This window comes from Stegodyphus dumicola, chromosome 2, assembly GCF_044657685.1.
Source record: "Stegodyphus dumicola isolate Sdum_Otavi_A_Nest chromosome 2, ASM4465768v1".
Classification (NCBI taxonomy): domain Eukaryota; kingdom Metazoa; phylum Arthropoda; class Arachnida; order Araneae; family Eresidae; genus Stegodyphus; species Stegodyphus dumicola.
In genome coordinates this window covers 153,795,986-153,815,776 of record NC_140769.1, presented here as the reverse complement: position 1 = coordinate 153,815,776, position 19,791 = coordinate 153,795,986, and the positions used below count along the sequence as shown (strand labels likewise).

General features: G+C 29.4%; 1 protein-coding gene and 1 long non-coding RNA gene across 6 annotated transcripts in view; one reads left to right on the top strand and one right to left on the bottom strand.

Moving 5' to 3' along the window:
* The window catches only part of LOC118199480 (caspase-3-like), a 43,302-nt gene extending 37,842 nt beyond the window's left edge, over positions 1-5,460 (top strand). For all 4 annotated transcript variants that reach the window (XM_085811309.1, XM_085811307.1, XM_085811310.1 and 1 more), the window contains exon 7: positions 1,552-5,460. In XM_085811309.1, the coding sequence (XP_085667435.1) occupies positions 1,552-1,781 (230 nt within the window). In that variant the 3' untranslated portion in view covers positions 1,782-5,460. The remainder of the gene's footprint in view (positions 1-1,551) is intronic.
* A 6,037-nt stretch (positions 5,461-11,497) lies between these two features.
* On the bottom strand, positions 11,498-18,152 carry LOC146998618 (uncharacterized). Of its 2 annotated transcripts, none has more exons than XR_015039623.1 (3): positions 17,404-18,152; positions 14,430-14,567; positions 11,498-11,985 (listed from the first exon to the last, which is right to left on the bottom strand). It is a non-coding gene; the product is annotated as an uncharacterized LOC146998618 (long non-coding RNA). The 2 variants fall into 2 exon arrangements; XR_015039622.1 differs by lacking the exon at positions 17,404-18,152 and adding an exon at positions 16,446-16,905.
* Positions 18,153-19,791: the final 1,639 nt, after the last annotated feature.

Genomic DNA, 19,791 nt, shown 5'->3' with positions numbered 1-19,791 from the left:
GAATCACTTTGTTTGGTAAAAGATTTAGATGCAAACAGTCGCCCCCTTCTAGTCATTTTTCTCCGAGGCTGCACCTCGAAACACCATTGAGTGTCAAATTATAGTAATAAATTGAGAAGTTAATAATTATTTACATACAAAATAAATGTATTTTTTTATATGTGTCAAAGAAAAATTCAACAGAAAAGACAATAAGTTGTCATTATATATATTTGTCCCACTTGAAAACTTGGAAAATTGTGTTAAGTAAGTTATTTAGAGGTTAATTCAACATATGAGAATTATTTGTAATAAATGTCTTTCTGAAAGTTTGGTTCTTTTCCGTTTCGCCGGCGCAAATCTCACCAAGCAGACTTTATTGGCGACAACATATACACATAAAAAATATTAAAAATTGTTAGTTCTAAGAATTTTTTATTTTGATGGCATCAACAGTTTAATATCGTTTAAAATTTTGTAAAAAGCCAATAAATAAAGGCAATAAATTTATAAAAAGATATTAATTTAAGAATTTACTATGTTATCATGGTTCAATATCCTGATTCGCCGGTTCATATTACGTGACCTCAAGTGATCTCATCTCGCGCAAACTACGCTACAGAAATCTAATTCTCTCGGTAGTTATCTACATTATTTCAAGTTAAATCTTAATTTGGAATACCAGTTTAAATGCAAGAATTATTTCAATTCGTTGGAATAGCTTACTCAGAAATTATGTAAAACCGCAGTGCTTGACTTCGCTAGTGCATTCTCATTAGAATTGATGAATTTAGCCCTTGACTTTGCCGTTTCTATATTTTCGGCTTCGGGTAAGCGGTGTCATAGCATACTTGACTTTATTACCACGAATGGCCTTAAGGCATAAAATTGAACTACCTGGTAAAAGTTCTTTGTAATTGTATGTAATTGTAAATGCTAGAATTCTATATAATTGTAAATGCTAGTATTGAAAGAAACAATCAATCTGATAAGAAACGGCTGCGACTTGTTTTGAAAATGAGGCGTAAAAGGTTACCATCGAGGATATTCCGTTTGGCATCAGTTGTACCATTACTGGCGACTTTAACGCCTGCCCCGGCAAAACGGAAAAGTACCGAAAGTTTAATATTTACATGTCAGTATGTTTGAATTACGAAGTGTAACCAACAGAAATTTCCTAAAGGTATCAATCAGCCTTTAGTTTTCAGATAGAAATTAAATACTGTAAATCTGAATTTTTTTTTCCTCTGTGTTACTGTTATTGCTCTTTATGCATATAATGATAAATATTTAGTGAATGAAATATAAAGTTTAGCTGAAAACTTTTTAATTTGTTGGGAAAAAAAAAAAATTCCATTCCAGCTGCTTCAGTTTATGCATTCACTCTGCATGTAATTTGAGTCTTACTAAATTGTGCTGTACTATACCAATTAATGTGTCCTTCTTATTAGTTCACAGTAATTGAGATTTTTTGCAAGCAAGAATAATAATGGTGGGAAAATGTTTACTTTTTGCATTGGTTAATGTGATAAAATCTTCCTCTACTTTCAAAATATGTTAATTTTTTAATAGGTTTTTATTCATGGAGAAATACAACCAATGGCTCCTGGTTTATTCAAGCATTGTGTGCTGCTTTGCAAGCTCATGCTAAAGATATGGATTTGTTAGGACTATTAACAATTGTGAATCGAAAAGTAGCTTACGATTTTGAAAGTTTTACTCCACAAGATAATAGCATGCATTTGAAGAAACAAGTACCTTGTGTAACATCTACATTAACAAGAAATATTAAATTTTCATAAATTATTATACTTTGGGGATGGAGCTTAACTTGACATCTTATATGCTGCCAAGTTTTTGTTATTGTTTGATGCTTCTCTAAAAATACAGAATTTTAAAAATAACAATCTAATTAACTGTATATTTAAAATTCTGTGTGCTAACTGATCCACTAATTAATTAATTTTAATTAACCTTAAAATATTCCAAAATTTCAATTTTATTTGCCAGTTGATTTAATTAAAGATTGTTTATAAATACTCTTTATTGCTTCACAATTTGTATTATAGTTACCATAGTTATAAACATCTTCAAGTAATGAATAAATATTTAATAGGATCTGTAATTTTAAAATGAATGAAAAATAATACACCTGCATTAACTTCATTCATTTATAGTATCAATAATTTAACAAATATTCTCCAATCAGTTATGCTGCATACAAAATCAAAACAATAAATATTTAATATAAAATCTTTTAAACTTTTATATCTACCTTGAATTGGTGTGGTTATGAAATCAATTGAATGCTAATTTTTTGGGGGTTATCATAGTAGAGCAAGAATCCTCTATAGGTTTTGTACAAGATTTTGATCAAGTCAATTTTATGATCATTGTAAAAATTAATATTGTAATCTTTGAGCTAATTCATACTTCTTTTAGCAGTGTGGCATGGTGCAGCACTTCGTTAGAAGATGCATTGGTTTTAGGATTGGAAAATAAATTTTTTATTTAAATTAGTAGTTTTGGTTTTGGAATCTCACTTTTGATATCTAAGCATTTATTTAAACTTCTGTTCCTTGCACCAATATCTTTTTTGTTGTACATGTCTTATTATCACGCTGACTAGATACTTCATGGTAGTAGTCATACATTCTGGTAACAAATTTTCTCCTTGAACTAAGTACACATTTGATGCCATTAACTTTCAAATTTAGAAATAATATCTCATCACTACAAACTGCGTTCATCCGTATCATGTCTTAATGCTGTTTAGCCCACATAATTCTTTTCTCCCAATGTTTTTCACTAAATTAAAATTCTACTATATGTCTTTGGACATTTAAAGCATTTCTTCACTATTACTTTTGGACCATTATATTGGTAAAATTCACTTTGGGTGATCTCTAAAGCTCCTTTATATGTTTTTTATAAATTTTTGTAAGTGGATTTGTAAGACAATAGGGAAAATGTTTCCACCTTGTTAAATAAATTTAGGTTTTCTTCCAGTTCTAGGAGCAAATTTAGTACCCCATTCGGATAATTGGATTTTTTCCGAAGTCTATGTACACTTTAATTAATTTAATTAATTAATGTATGTTGAAAATGGAAGAAAAAAACTATTTTTAAAGAAAAAGAGGTTTTAATAAATTAAAATGAAAGACCAGCACTTTTACATGTAGGTTATATAGTGTACTGTACAGTACACAGTGCTAAAAGTCTCGGTCTAAGTAAGCTGTTTGACTGTCTTCATCCATTTTCAAGCAGCCAAATCGCACATCCACTTGACAATGAGAAGTTGCATGTGGTCATACTTGGGCTGACGCTCCATCCATTTCAACACAGTTTGGCAAGGCCAGCAAATGCTTTACTTGCTGATGATTCCATGTCTGCTTCAACTTTTGACATTAAGGTCATCTTCTTCCTCAACATTTACTTCTTTCACACTTTCATTAAGTTCATGATCATTTAGAATTTGAAACCCAGGGTCTGACAAATCGCACACCATCAATGATGAATTATACACCATTTGCTCCTTTTAATGTCTGAAATCGTTGATTGTCCAACACTGTGTATCTCAGCCAACTGTTTACCCATAACTATTTTATCTGATTGCTGTATAATTTTTAATTTATCAACTAACAACAATACAACGTGTTTTTTTATTTTAGAAGCTGTGGTGAACGACAAAATGCACTTACAAATAAAACAACACACCAAATGTGAAGGAGTACAGTCACAGTGCTGTAGCTTGTCAACGACACACTGACTGAGTAGTAATCAAAACGAACAGTAACAGGTGGGCCAGGCCGGCCACCTGATGACAGACAACAATACTGTAACCAATAATAGAACTGCAGTATGAGATAGTGACTCATCATCCCGATAATGTTCACACTGCACCTATACTAGTTTTGTGGCGGGAAGGACAATAACACTCATAGACAGAATCGTTATTTTGCGATCCCCCGTACGTTTCCGTCATAATTTTTTTCTTAAATTCTGAAAGTGATTTGGATAATTGGAGTTGTACTGTACTCTTTTTTGATTTGTCCATACACTACCAGCAAACTGCAGTACCATCAAACAACTTTGTAGCTTTTTCTTTGTTCTAACATGCATTCTTTGCAGTTTGGCAAGTATTGCCCCCCCTTGTGCATACAACGTAAGATATGTACTTTTCCCCCGCGCATCCTCACAAATAGCCAATTTAAGCATGCTACAAATTCCACATGACATAAATCTTTAATTTATCTTTCAGACTGTAATTGCTAACAAATTTAGCAATTTAGAATTAACAGAGGCACTTAATTTAAATAATTATATTTTTTTATTATGTAAAATTAAATTCTATTTAATTTACTTTCAGTGATAATTTGTATGAACATTTGCAACATTATGATTGATGAAAGACATTTCTAGTGCCACACATTGTATACTTTAGCATAAGATCATTAAAGTTTTTATTATTAATAATTTATTTATTTATTTATTATTAGTTGATGGTGTAAATGCACATGCATTACAAATAAGGTACCTTATTCCCCTTTTTGACATTTGGTGTGTTGTTTTATTTGTAAGTGCATTTTGTCGTTCACCACAGCTTCTAAAATAAAAAACACCCCTTTTTGAAGAAGATTTCAAGAGTATATAATTCCTATATCATATACTTTTGAAATGTATAAATTATTTTATTGTTTTTTTTAAATTAATGCTCTTGAATTTTATTTAGCTCCAAGGCTGAAAGTTTGCTGATGTTTAATATGCATTATTTCAATGTACTATTTTTAATTAACTTTTAATAGTTTTTTATATCACTATGTGTGATACTTTAGTGCAATGGTATTCACAAAATGTATGCCTTCAATGATTTTAAATGCTTCTTAAAATGCCTTAAATATTGTGATAATGATAAATAAGCAGAATACAAATTATTTTTGTATGATAATGCATGCTGAAATGACCATTAATTAGTTACAAGTTTAATATGTTAGCATTTGCTTAATTTTTTGTTTATTGTATTTATCAAAAATTTTGATAAATATAGCTTAAATGACTTTTTTTCCTTTGTACATTTTATAATCTATGTATTTGAATAAATGAAAATTGATTATATGTATGTATTTGATGAATATCTTATAATTTATTTATGTTTTATAATGTAACTTTGAACTAAAATTTGATTTGCTACATCAAGATGTGATACAAGTTATGATAATCGTACTAAACTAACCTGTATTTATTTTAAAAATCAATGATGCTATTTTAATTGTAAGTTTATTAAGCTGCCTTGAGTAATATGTTAATAGTAATGATTGTGTCTATTGAAGCTTTTATCAAGATCTCAATTTCTTTGTAATAATACAACATCCATTATTTATTTTACATTTAATATTTTAATATGATGTAATACTTGTTAAAAAAATTCCCTTTAATTTTCTATGTATATTATCTATCAGTATTAAATGTGTATATATATTATTTGTCTGTGATTTTTTTTCCCATGTTCAGTGCAGTATGATTCATGCAAAAAATTTTAATCTTTCTTTTTGGAAGTAAAAGGAGAATTTTTTTGCTTGCCCATTTCATTAGATATATAGATAGATAGATAGATACATTATATAATGTTTAAAAATAATATATATACAGTTTAAAAACTCTAAAATCCCAAACATGTTTTAAATTTTGAAAACACTCTTAATAATATGAATTCTAAATTAACAATTACAAATTAAATGTAATATGTGTTTGTTATTTGCTTTTTGGACACATTATTGATATAACAGTAAATTAAGAATTTTGGAGCATAATCATGAAAATGATTCACATAAATAAGGAGGCTCAGATCCCAGTTCTAAAGTTTCTTTTTTCGGTAGACATTAATTGAAAATAGTAGGATCTAAACTCATATGGACATTTGAGATTTTTGGAGTGAGAAATGTCAGTAATGAACTATGACCTTGCTGAATCTTAAACCATGGATGTTCTAATGCTAGCTGAACCAGGGCCGGATTTAGACTCGATAAGGCCCTAAGCTATTTGAGATATGGGGCCCTTTATAAGTCCACATATTATATGTCAGTGCCAAGTATGATTTCCGGATACCTAGAGGGTTTTTAGGGGGCTCTAATTCCAAATTATTGCAGTCCAAAATGCTTTTGTACTTTTATTTTATATATTCTTTATTTTTATTACCTCACATATTTTATGCTAGAAATTATACATCATATCTAAAAAGTTCTAATGCAGCCTTTATTTTTGCAGCCATTAACCCTCTGAGCATCCAGGGTTTTTGTTAAGAAAGCACAAATTTCCAAACCTACTAGGAGAACAATTTTTTTTTTAATTTTAATGTAAAAACTCTCCTGGTATTTCATACTTGGATTTGTTTTCTTTTGATATATTGCCTTAATTTCTTTGTATTTTAATATGCATGTATATAAATGTTTTTACAGATATCGCAAAAAATAATTTAGGCCTTGCCGCCTAGAGGGTTAAGTTAAAAAACGTTTGAAATGATCCAAATATTTAAATTTTGACATTTCAAAATAAGAAAAGAATTGTGTAAAATTTATAAAATCTAAATTTTATAAATTCTCCAAGTCTGTATAGTTATATTTAATATGACTTCTTACAATTCTTATTATAAAAAAATAAAACCAAAAAAGTTTGATTTCTGTATGGCAAAAACTGACTGATACATTTAAGTTCAGAATTTGGATTTTTGCATTTTTTTTTGGCTTTCCTTGAGAGGGTTCATTAAAAATAAAACAGAATAATTCAAAGTTGTCCCTTTAATGTCATTCAGTGATATTCCTTCTTCTTCTCTTTTTTCTTTTTATTATTATTATTATTATGAATGTAAACCATTTTATAGTTTGTAGTTTTATTACATGTAGCATGCTCAAAATATTTTCATTTAAGATTTTGCACATTAAAAGTGAATTAACAATATTTAGATTATGAGGGGGTCATGTTGGAGAGGATCATATATGAGTCCTCTATAGTGTAACAACTATTTATTAACAGGTTTAAGTTACACACGGATATTACATTTAACTTTTAAGAACATTACAGAGCAAGAGTCTGAAACAACCTATCAGGTTAAACACTTGGCTTTTACTGAAGTACTTCTCTGGCTGCTCACCAGAGGGCACCTCGTTGTTACAGTTAGTCCAACAGTTTATATTAGCAGCAGGGTTTATATTAAAGGATTGGTTACAATGTGCAATTTTATTACATCAGAATCTTAGAGACATGCTAAAAAAATGGAATAGAAATATTCTTTGCATTTAATTTATGTACTTAATGTTATGTGGTGTCAATACTGAAATTTGCCATTATTTCATCATTTAGTCTATAAACAACAGAAACCTTTTTCTGAAGTGATATTTCATTTTTAGTCACATGCAAATTTAAATATTTAACTCTTCAATTTGTGTACAGTCTCTGAATTTTCAGAAAATATGATCTCAAATTAATTATCTCAGTCGATTTTTGTCATATCAGAGTCAAATATTTTGTGTTTCATTTTTAGAATGAGTATGAACTTTTAGTAAATGTAATTATATGAATCTGGAGGCCATGCAAACATTTGATTTTGTGATTCTTAATAATAAGTTTTAATTTAAAAATCTATAACATGAATATTTTCCGTATTTAAAATGAAATGTAATTGGAAGTAAATACCTACAATGAATGTTTATGAAAATGACCATTTTCATAACTATTCATCATAGATATTTACTATATGGAATGGTTATGAAAATGGCCTTTTATAAACACAATGTATATACCATTTTTTCATTAAAAACATAACTATCTTGTAAAATTACACACTGGATGTATTTCTAATTAGATTTTAATGCATTATAACCCAGCACATTTTATTCTATAAATGCCAAAAGTATTTTACATATTTTGTTCATCTGACTTGATACCAGTATTTAATTTATTGTTATGTGCAGTGATAGGATTCTCAGATCTGGTACAAATTGTGTGAAAGTTGTTTTTTTTGGGGGGGGGGGAATTTGGATGATGAAATTTGATCAGCATTTCGAGAAGATAAACATTTCACTAATTTTTATACATTCCTGTTGCATTTAGTAATTCTTCTCCAGTTTAACTCTGAAGAAAGAAAGAAATATTCATTCATAAGATATAGATATCAGTAAAATTACTGAATTTATACCTTATTTTCTTATGGAAACAGACCTACTGATAAATAATAAACAGTTTAGAATTTTGTCTCATCTTGCTCTTGTCCCATCTACATGTTGAAATGCTACTGACTTTCCAATAAATATAAAATAATTAAGCTATCTCATTTGGAATGGGTAGATTTTTTCCTTTGGCTCTAAAATACTTGAAATGAGTTGAAAGTATAAAAACAAAGCAATGTTCTGAGTCTGAAGAATACATATTCCTTTCAGATACTTATTCTTAAAGGTCAAATACTTCAATTAATTTTTGGCAGTATTATTTATTGTGGTCATTTGCATAAGTTATGAATTTTTAAAAAGTTCTTAGTTTCCTTTTATTTACAACTTCTTAAAAAGCTTCTATTATTAAATATTGCAGGTTTATTAATTGCATTTTAATAATAAATGAACCATAACTAATTCTCACCCTTAAAATCCATTTTTACATTTATAAAAACTAGTTTTCTTTGGGAGCATACACTATAGACTTTAAAAATACTATTAAAGAATTATGTAGCCTTGTGAAACAAAACAAAAGTCAAAAGAAGGGTGTATAAGACCATTTTATTCAAACACAAAATTAATAAACACCCAACTTGGGTTTACACAAATAAAGTACTTCTGGCTTAACAAAAATACATAATGTTGATGTGAAATTCAAATGTGATAGATTAGCCCAATGGCTCGCAGAATAATTTAACGTGCATAAAGGCTGTGGTTTGTAGAAAAACCGGTGAGACAGCCAAATGGCTAGATGCACTCAATACCACAGAATCAAATCTCTAATAACCACGGCACAATGTGGCCTTGAATAGGCAGACATGCTCTAACTTCCAAAACTCTTGCTTAAAGCACTTCTTTTTACCTTAATCTGGATAAACGCTTGCTACTATTTACATTCTGGCATGAAAAGTGTGGGTGAAAAGAAAGTGATACGAAAACTTAAAATTAAACTATCAGTTAAAAATAAATAGATAAACCTCACACAGTATTATCTTTTACTTTGTTCACCACTGCATTATTTGTTTCAAGATATCAATAATTTATTTTGCCGTCATCTCTAGACAAAAAAAAAGAAAATAGCAGTTGCAAATACTGTTGCTCACAAATGTGCTCACTTTTTCTGACATATTTTCATTCTTCAGTCCACATGAGATGCAAAAATTTTATTTTCAATAAATTGAGGCTTGTGCATTTCTTCATAGTTATGTATACTAGTTTTAGAATTTATGAAAATGGGCACCTTCAAATATAGGGTTAATTTCATCACATTTATTTATTAACTATTAAAAATTAATCTTAAAATTTGAAATGGAATTGTGTTATTCTGATATCATTGATGATTAAATTTAAATATATTATTATTGTTTCACAAGAAAATAGTAAAGTTAAATTAAATTTAAATAATTCTCTTGCGCCATTGCTGCAAGGAATGAAATTTGAATTTAACAAATATTCTCTATTCGTATAAAGCAAATAAAAAATTAACATTTAATAAAGAAATTTAAATTGCAAAGAAATAAAAATAATTATTATAATAATTATTTTTATTTTTATTTCTTTGCAATTTAAATTTTATATGGATAGAGAATATTTGTAAAATATTATCATTAAGTATTTTAGATTTTATTTTGTATTATACAATCATTATCAAATTTTCTTGGACATGTATTTTAAAGTTGTTTCTACCTGCATATTAGTTAGTCCTAAACTAGCAAGAGAAAACTCTTAAAATATTTGAATATCATTCAATTATTTTTACTCTTAAATATTTAATAATTAACCATTAACTGAAATATATTTATTGTAAAGGAGAAATGTAGAATAATGTTATGAATCATGAAATGTGCATCATTAACCTCTTTACTCCCAGCATATCATATATGATATGATATGATGATTCAGTTTCCCTCCATGAGCCCACTGTATTAAATGTAATATTGGAGTGAAGTGTCACTGGTGGCCCACAATATTTTATGATATGCTGAAATTGAACATTTTATTTGACATTCTAAATCCACTTAAGTTATGTTAGACTGTTGTGAAAACTTACTGAATGGAATCTAGTGATTTTAGGCCTGTTGTTATGAATATCAGTCATATTTTATTCTATGAATATAAAATGTGTGATGCCTTTAAATCAATACTATTACTTTATCTATGACCAATGGTTATGAAAATAGCCATTATTGACTTTTATAGACACAATTATATGTACCATGTGCAATAACAACATTACTAAGTTTATAGACACAATTATATGTACCATGTTCAATAACAACATTACTAAGTTTTCTCAAAATTACTTCTTGTACTTCCTATCAGATTTGCATAGTTATAAAGTTGTAATACTTTATGACCTAGAACATTTTATTTTGTTAATGCCAGAAATATCTTACATAATTTGTTCATCTGGCTTGATAGTAGTATTTAATTTATTGTTATGTATAGTGATAGGATTTCCAGATCTACAAACTGTGTGAAAAATTTAAGGGGAAGAATATTTAGATAATGAAATATAATTGGCATTTAAAACAATAATTTTTTCTCCATTTTAGTCTCTGAATATGATAAAGAAATATTCATTTGTAAGACATGGATATCAGTACTATTACTAAATTTATATGTAATTTTTGTCTGGAAACAGATTTACTGGTGAATAGTGAACAGTTTAATTTTAAAGCTCATGTCCCACCAACATGTTGAAATGCCACTGGAATGATGATGTAAAGGAATTAATGGTTTAAGTGAATTTCATTCCCCCCTCCTCGGAAATAGCTGCCATATTTATACCCATATGTTGAACAATCAGAAGATAAATTACCCATGGAGAAAAGTAAACTTGTTCATATTTTAGCTAATTTCTCTGAGTTATTTTGTGAATTTCAAGTGGCTTTTCTTCAGAAGTGTTTCAAGTTATATCAATGATAAAATATATCTTTTTTATCTTAAAGAGTTAACAAATAAATTACTGATTTATAGCATTGCATAACCGAAATTCCAATAATTTGTTAGTCACTCAGTTTTGGTAGAACTTCTATTTAATAGAAATCCAAACTGGTCATTGTTAATAATATGTTTCTGTTATTATAATTATTATTATTATTCATGTTTTATTATACAGTCTTTAATCTGGACTCATCGGGACTTCGGCGATTCCGGATTATAGTTCATCAGTTTAAATCTGGTAAGATGGCATGCAAAAATTATAAAATTAAAAATATGAAACCGTAATTTATGAATTAAAGAGCAATTATGATCTAAAGTGTATCAAAATTTACAAAAAAAAAAGCTTAATATTTATTTGTTTACTTTATTAAACATTTCTTTCAACGTGTGCATGCGTAAAGCATATATTACGCATAGTCCAAATTAGAAAATTGCAACCAGAAAACTGTTTGATGTGTATTAGTCATATTTATAATGACGAGGAATTTGATTTAAATCATATTAAAGACAGAGTACATCGAGATGAAATACTACATTTAATAAGGAATTATAAGCCAAATATAAACAAGCATCTGCCCTGAAGATAAGGATAGTGCTGACAGATCAACTTCCAGTTCATTTCGCGCCCCGACGTCCCAACCCTCGCAGAGCAGCGTGAAATTGATAAACAGATTTCGGAATGGTTAGAGAAACAAAGGATATGCCTTTATCCATTTTTTGCAGCAACTCCACTTTTTGTTTGATGGACATCGAAGCATGCTTTCGCTTTGTAGATCCTTTGGCAGCTCCAGAATCGGAAATTCTTTTTGACATAATTGAAAGTTCAAGCTTACTTTCATAAAATTGCTCTAACAGTCTGCAAAAAATAATAAGCCGAATCCAATTAGAAGATTAAGGAACAACGCAATCTGCAACATTAACTGAAATAGATAATTTTAGCTTAGCTTATACTGTCTGTTATACATTAAACGCGCATGCGTAAACACATTAATGCATTTACACATGCGCAGAAAGTTTGTAGCTTTGAGGTCCGGATTATGGACATTCGGATTAAAGACTTTTGACTGTATAAGTATAAAATATATTAGATTTTCTTAATATTGTTTTCACATATGTTTATATTTCATACTTCTATCATTTATTATTAACAATGTAGAAAAAAAGAAAACTGATATTGCTTAACATGTTGAAGATGGTGGCCGAAAAATAAGTCAGAGTTGCAGCATCTCAAAAGGATGGCTCTGATTGAAATACAGTCAAAAGTCGTTAATCCGGACTCGTCGGGACTTCGGCGATTCCGGATTATAGATCATCAGTTTAAATCTGGTAAAATGGCATGCAGAAATTATAAAATTAAAAATATGAAACCGTAATTTACGAAATAAAGAACAATTATGATCTAAAGGGTATCAAAATTTACAAAATAAAAAAGCTTAATATTTATTTGTTTACTTTATTAAACATTTCTTTCAATTTAAGTTGTTTAAGTTGCTTCGTTTTTTATGTTATAATACATTCTCTTTAATTCTATAAACAGACATAATTTCTTGTTCAGTTACAAAGTTCCGCTGTTCAAGTGCTATAATTGCTGTGTCGAGAATACCGACTAATTTGTCAATCGAAATTTTTTCGTTTTCAATAACCTCTGTTACTTTCTTCGCTATCGGAAGCGAATTATAATGACGAGGCATTTGATTTAAATCATATCAAAGACGAGATGAAATACTACATTGAGTAAGCAATTATAAGCCAAATAAAATAAAAACATCTGCTCTTAAGATAAGGATAGTGCTGACAGATCAACTTCCAATTCAATGCACGCCGCGGCGGCGTTAAAGATAAACAAAGTTTAGATAAACAAACGTTAAAGTTTAGATAAACTTTATCCATTTTTTGAAGCAATTCCACTTTTTGTATAATGGACTCGAAAGATACTTTCGCTTTGTATATCCTTTACATATTAGTAAATATATATCGGAAATTCTATTTGACATAATCGAAAGTTCAAGCTTACTTTTATAAAATTGCTCTAACAGTCTGCAAAAAAATAATAATCCGGATCCAATTCGAAGATTAAGGAACAACGCAATCTGCAACATTAACTGAAATAGATAATTAGATAATTTTAGCTTAGCTTATCCCGTCCGTTATACATTAAATTCGCATTCGTAAACGTATTTTGCGCACGCGCACACGCAAATTAGCAGCGGTAAAGGTCTTACGTGCATGCGTCAACGCGACGCATGCGCAGAAAGTTTGTAGCTTTGAGGTCCGGATTATGGGTGTCCGAATTAACGACTTTTGACTGTATTGGCCTGTTTGGAATTCTGCTCTCCTAACCCTCAGATTTTGAGGATGCTACTGCCCGATGACCTTCCCTGGCCTCTGTATGATGATATTCATGCTACACACAACTATACAGTTTCATAAATTCCTTTTCATTTTCACTCAACAGTGGAATGTTAATTTGCAGGAAAAAAAAAAAAAACTTTCAGTGTGTTTTGCATAATTCACCTGCTTTCTAGGTTTCTGCACTAATACTGTCATCTGAAAAATGCATTGCAGTACAATGAAAATCAAATTAATAAAATGTTTTTTTAAACTAAAGAATAATAATAAAAAGAATACACACATTAAAGGAATTAGAAAAACAAACAGTAGTACAGTTTGAATGATGAAATATTTACTACAATACAAAGGAGGGAAAAAATCAATAATTATTTTTTTAATATTAAATAAAAATACCCAAACGAAAAAGAAAAATGATGCTAATAATATCACAAAAATACAAAGAGATTTGGTTAACATATATGCCAGCTCTTCCGATTTCCAACCATTCTCCCGCCAACCCGATTTACACCATATTTCTCCCGACTTTCTCTTAATCTTAAAATTTCTTACGATTTTTATGTAGCTTGGCTTAATACTTCATTATCTGCATCGCCAAAAAAGTGATTTGGGGTGCCTGAAAGCACCTGGTTTTCCTCTAGACCGCATAGAAAACCAAAGTAGTTTCATCAGTGAGAAATTATGGCACATCTGTGAGTGAAAGCATTTGTCCGAAAACATCATGTTCCATTTCTCCAATGAGCATCAAATACCATTGCATTTCATCTGGTATATATTACCCAATGAGCACAAACAAGATCGAGGTTGTTATTTCGTTCATCTTATCGTTATCCTGTGTGAACGTAAGTGCTTTCGAGAAATAGTTTAAGAAATTAAGATATTTCATATTAGTTATGTCTATGAAAATAAAATATTCATGTACATTTAAAAAATCATACACAGATGACTTACCTTCTAATATTTCCTCAAGGAAATATAATGCATTTGTGATGTGTACCATTCGTCATTGCGATTTTTCGATTTCGCAGGGTGGAAGGACCGATGGTTTCAAACATGTTTGTGTACAAAAACATAGGGACAACATGAGTTCTATTGAAGAAAACGAAAAGTAAATTTTTTTCTTTGGAAATAAAAGACCAAAAAGTTATTAATGCAGAATGTTCTGTTTGCATTTAAGAATTAATAACTAAACTTTTAGATATAAATTAGTAATGACTTGGAGGTAATTCATTATTACAAAATATATTTTTATCAATTAAAAACCTTTTTCATTGAAAATAAATCTGATTTCTAAAAGAATTCTCCCGGTTTTTGGGTGTCGCAGGTTGGCAAGTATGCGTATGTATAAAACTCAATTTGTTACTTAATCTTTATAAAAAATTAATGCAATTTACCAGTTTGTGCAAGAAACAAATGCTTAAACATTACTTTTTATGTATAAATTAAATTTTTTAATCAATATACGTAATTCTAAATTATATCTGGTTTGAAAAACAAACTAAAACCAATACTGAATATGCATTGATTGTAGGCATATTTAAGAAATATTTGTGACCAAGGTCTGTTGATATAAGGCAGTGTTTGCAAAAGTTAATATTCCATCATTTGGCAATTACTTCCAGCTATAAAATAGCAACTTTACGGGTTGCCTTCTCCTAGTTTCTTATCTAAAAGTTAACAAAGGCCACCTTCTAAAAGGTTCTAGTCTTTGGTAGTTTCCTTTGCAATCCGAGCCAAAAGGAGGTGGAACTTCTGTTGTTGTCATGTCCACATTACATGGAACAATGGTTGCCAGAGCCTACTTCAAAGAGAGATTGGACTTCTATTTTCCACCCCCAATTGGTGAAACTTTTTTATAACTTTACCACCTTTTAAAGGTTGTAACACATTACATGTACATTTGTATTATTATATTTTTATACATTTTAAGAAGTACAAATTCTCTGTACTGTAGTTAAAAAATTTGAAGCTATTTTAAAAATCAAGCAGTTAAAAAATTCATAATGCTAGTATCTATTAATTGATAGGCATATTAATATAATTTCCCCTCCCCTTCATTTATGTATTTGAAAAAGTCTGGCAAACAACTTTAATTAGAATAAAAATATTGTTCTGATGAGGACAGGTATAAATCCAAAACTGGAGTTGCATTTCTGCAGAAAATATTACAGATGAAATAAATATTTTCCTTTTTTCCCAACAGTTTATGCAAATATCGACTCGGAAGAATTTTTAAGCATTGCAAAAATTGGTTTGCATTGGTTTGTATATTAATGTGCAAAAGTAAACAGCATTAAAAGCTTGGTAACAATTTAGTTTCACAAAACTTCACACAAATTCATCAGAAAATGCAAATTTATTTGATATTATACTTGTTGTATGGATATAGATTTTTTTTCATGTGTTCATATTTCAAACAATTATAAACATTGTAGGAAAAGAAAAAATTCTATCACTTAACTTGTAGTTGAAACAAAAGTAGACGGTGCATTAATATTAAAATTCATGTTGTATATAAATTTTTAGGATCTTTTCCATTACAAGATAATAAAGTACCAAGCAGTTTTCTCCAGAAATATATGGTTCGATAATTAAATCTTTTATATGTTTGCGCATTTTTTAAGTATTTTAACTTTAAATTTGCTTTTTTACGTATATGTTACCATCAAAGTATGAAATGGCATTCTATAGAATACCTCGGCATTTTAAAGAATGTTTGAACGTCAGCAACATATGAAATGATTAAAAATTTTCCAGATTACATAGAATGCTAAATGGCAAAGTATAAAATACATTTCCAATTACTGAAACTACTTACTAAAAGTTAATAAAGCATGTAAATAAAAGAGCAAAATGACTACCAAAAAGGAACCACAGGACTATTAGGGTTTCTGTGTCGCTATGATGTGATGTTTATGGGAAACAAATATAAACTCATTTTATATCATGTAAAGAAGATGTCACTACCATATAGTTATTATGTCTTGGGCACTGAGTTATTTCACATACTTCATGAAGCTCATTTGGCTACTGGACATAGGTCATGACGGAATGTTGAAAGAACTTTCAACCAAATCCAAAAACATTATATGGAATTATGTTGAACTGTACATCCACCTTTGAGAGTACTGCCAGAAAAAAAAACAAAAAGGTATTAAAAAGGGCATTGTTGTGAAACTTATAATTTATTTCTGAATTAAATTCTCATTGTCAGACATATCTTATTGATTTTCAGTCACAGCCAGACAGAGAATACAAATTTATTATGGTGTACCAGTTTTTTTTTATGTATTTTGAATAAAAGTTTTTTAATGGCAGTCTCATTTTTTCAAAATAAACATATTTTTTAGGAAAGAACAATAGCCTTATTATGACATTTTTTTTTTCAAATTTTGCCTAAAGGGTATTGTCATTCTATAGAATGCCTGGGTATTATATAAAATGCCTAGCAAAAGTATATAATAATTCAAATATTTTATACTTTGCCTAAAAATGCCAGATATTCTATAGAAGCAGATGTTTCATACATTGCTGGTAGGTAACCATATACACCAATACTGCATGTTGACCATCATTATGTAACATCATGTTGTTCTTATTTTCAAAATAAGTATTATAAATAAAAAGTTTTTATCATTCTATATTATTCTTTGCTTAATGAAATAATTAACTTAATAAATGCCATTTAGGAAAAAATCACCACAATTAAAATGAGCTGATGATAAATGTATATATTCAAAGTTGGTGCATTATTCTAGAGAAAACTAGTATGTGTTGTCCTATTATGAAAAAGATCCAGTTATTATTATCATCTTTATGTATTTGTGTATATTTTAATATAAATAATTTCTCTTTACTTCAGTTTTGAAAATTCAGATTTTAAGTAAGAAAAATTTATTTTATTCATTTAATTAAAAGTTCTTACTTATACGAGGGCCATCCAGGAAGTAGATTACGTTTCCGTCTGTGTCCGCTAGGGGCGGGGCTAGCGCGGCCATCTTGAGGTCAGAGCGTTGCGCAGCTCAGTCTGCATCTAGCCGTGCTAGTGAGAGGTTCGTGCTGTGCTCCGTTCAGATACTGTGACGGTTTGAAATGTCTGCGTTAATTGAAAATCCCGCGAGCTGCGAGGTGCGCTCAGTAATAAGGTTTCTGACTGCAAAAAACTGTAAACCGATAGAAATCTATCGGCAGCTTCGTGAAGTGTATGGGGACAACATTATCACTGAAGGTGGAGTGCGTCAGTGGGTCATAAGATTTCAAAATGGCCGAACCAATGTTCACGACGAAGATCGAAGTGGGAGACCCAGCATAGTGACCGCCGAACTTCTCGAAAAAGTCGATGCTAAAGTCCGTGAAAATCGAAATATCACAATAACGGAACTTTCTTTGAGTTTTCCACAAATTTCGCGAAGTTTGTTGCACGAAATCATCAGCGAAAAGCTTGGTTACCACAAGTTTTGTGCAAGATGGAAGGCAAGAAGAGGTAACGAAGTGGTTGAAGGCGCAGGCGGCCGAATTTTTCGACGAAGGAATTTCCAAGCTCGTACATCGCTACGATAAATGCCTTAATTTGTATGGTGACTATGTAGAAAAGTAGTATTTGAGTGTGGCTTTCATCTGTATATAATAAAATTTGTTTCCTATACTTTGTTTATTTTTTTATTCCAAAACGTAATCTACTTTCTGGATAGCCCTCGTATATTGACTAAAACTGTGTAATTCTTCACCTTTCAAATGGTATGAAAAAAATTAAACTTCAGTGCTTTTAAGTAATATTAAAATCAATAATTATTAGCTTGAAGTCATGTATATATACTATATATGTAATATTTACATACATATAGGAAAATGAAAACAAAATTCAAAAGACAAATTTAAAAATGCAATTGACTTTAAAATATTCATAAGGATGTAGTAAGGTGAAGTAATTAATAAAGATATAAGTTTTCTTATATCTTTATTAAGCTTCTTTTTTAGCTTGTATAAGCAAATTTACATGTTAATTGTATAAGCAAATAAATCACTAAGCTTATTAAAATCACTTCCCCCACCGCTTCAATGCAATAACCACTGCTTAATGAAATCATTTCCATTCCAAACATGGGAATTTGTGTATTACAGGCTAAATATCAGTTTTAAATATATATAGTAACATAATAACTAACAACTAATCTAATAATTAATATGTAAAATAATAATAAAAATTAGTGCTAAAATTAAACTATGCAATTTTGAAATTATTTTTTAATTATAAAAATATTTTAATAATTATGCACTTGATTGAATTCTGAATGTTTACAAAAAGTTACTCTATCCATCTTTCTTTCATATCGTTAATTAACAGTTTTTTAATTGTATTCCCAAGTTCGTAAAACTGCTGATAGCTTTTTGATCAACATTTTCAATTCAAGACTCTTCCTAAGAATTTGCAGTGCTTTTTGAGATTTGAATGATATTGGCACATTATCTTTCTTCTACAATACTTTTGTTGCCAGTTTTTGTAATTTTCAACACTTTCTGTAACAGCATAGCCATTTTTTTCACATATTGTCTCAATATTAATCAATTGAAACATTAAGTGAATCTTCATAACGTCTCTTACTAATGTCTGAAACACTAGCCATAGCTTGCAATTCCTTTAGGCTTCTTCTACTTAAAAAGTCACATTTTCAGAAACAGTTTTTAACTGTGTTTTAAGAGACTGTCTCAGCACTGACTATAATATGCATGGCCTCTAGCAAAGATAGCCACTTAATTATTTTCTTCAAATTGCTTATATTTTCAAAAGATTCAGTTTTGTTCATCCTTCTTTGAATGACATCTTTCCAACAATGACATTTGAAAGCATTTAATGCTTATCAGGACAAAATCACAGGTTAACAGTAAAGCTATTTTTTCAGTCCCATTAAAAAGCAATAAAAATATTACTTCTCAATTATAAGTTCTTGTAGTGTTAGGTTTTAGAGGCAAATTCTTGACTCATGATGTGTTTTCTACTTTTGTGAATAATTAACTGTGTTTTCTTAATTTCTGCATCCATATTGCACATTAATAAAACAGCAATGCATTTCTCCAGTTTCTTAAAACAGCTGCTGATTTACTTTTAAATATCTGTAATAATATGTATTCTTGTTATTTTTTGTAACACAATCTATTTTTGTCTGTTGTGTAGCGTAAATTCATTTTGTTCAGTTAAAATATCCTTTATTCAGTTATCAGCATAAAGATCTGCCTCTGGTTTCTCACCATGTACTTTCAATGAACAATGTTATTTCTTGGAAGGTATTCCATACAAAATTCTGTCCTGGCATTT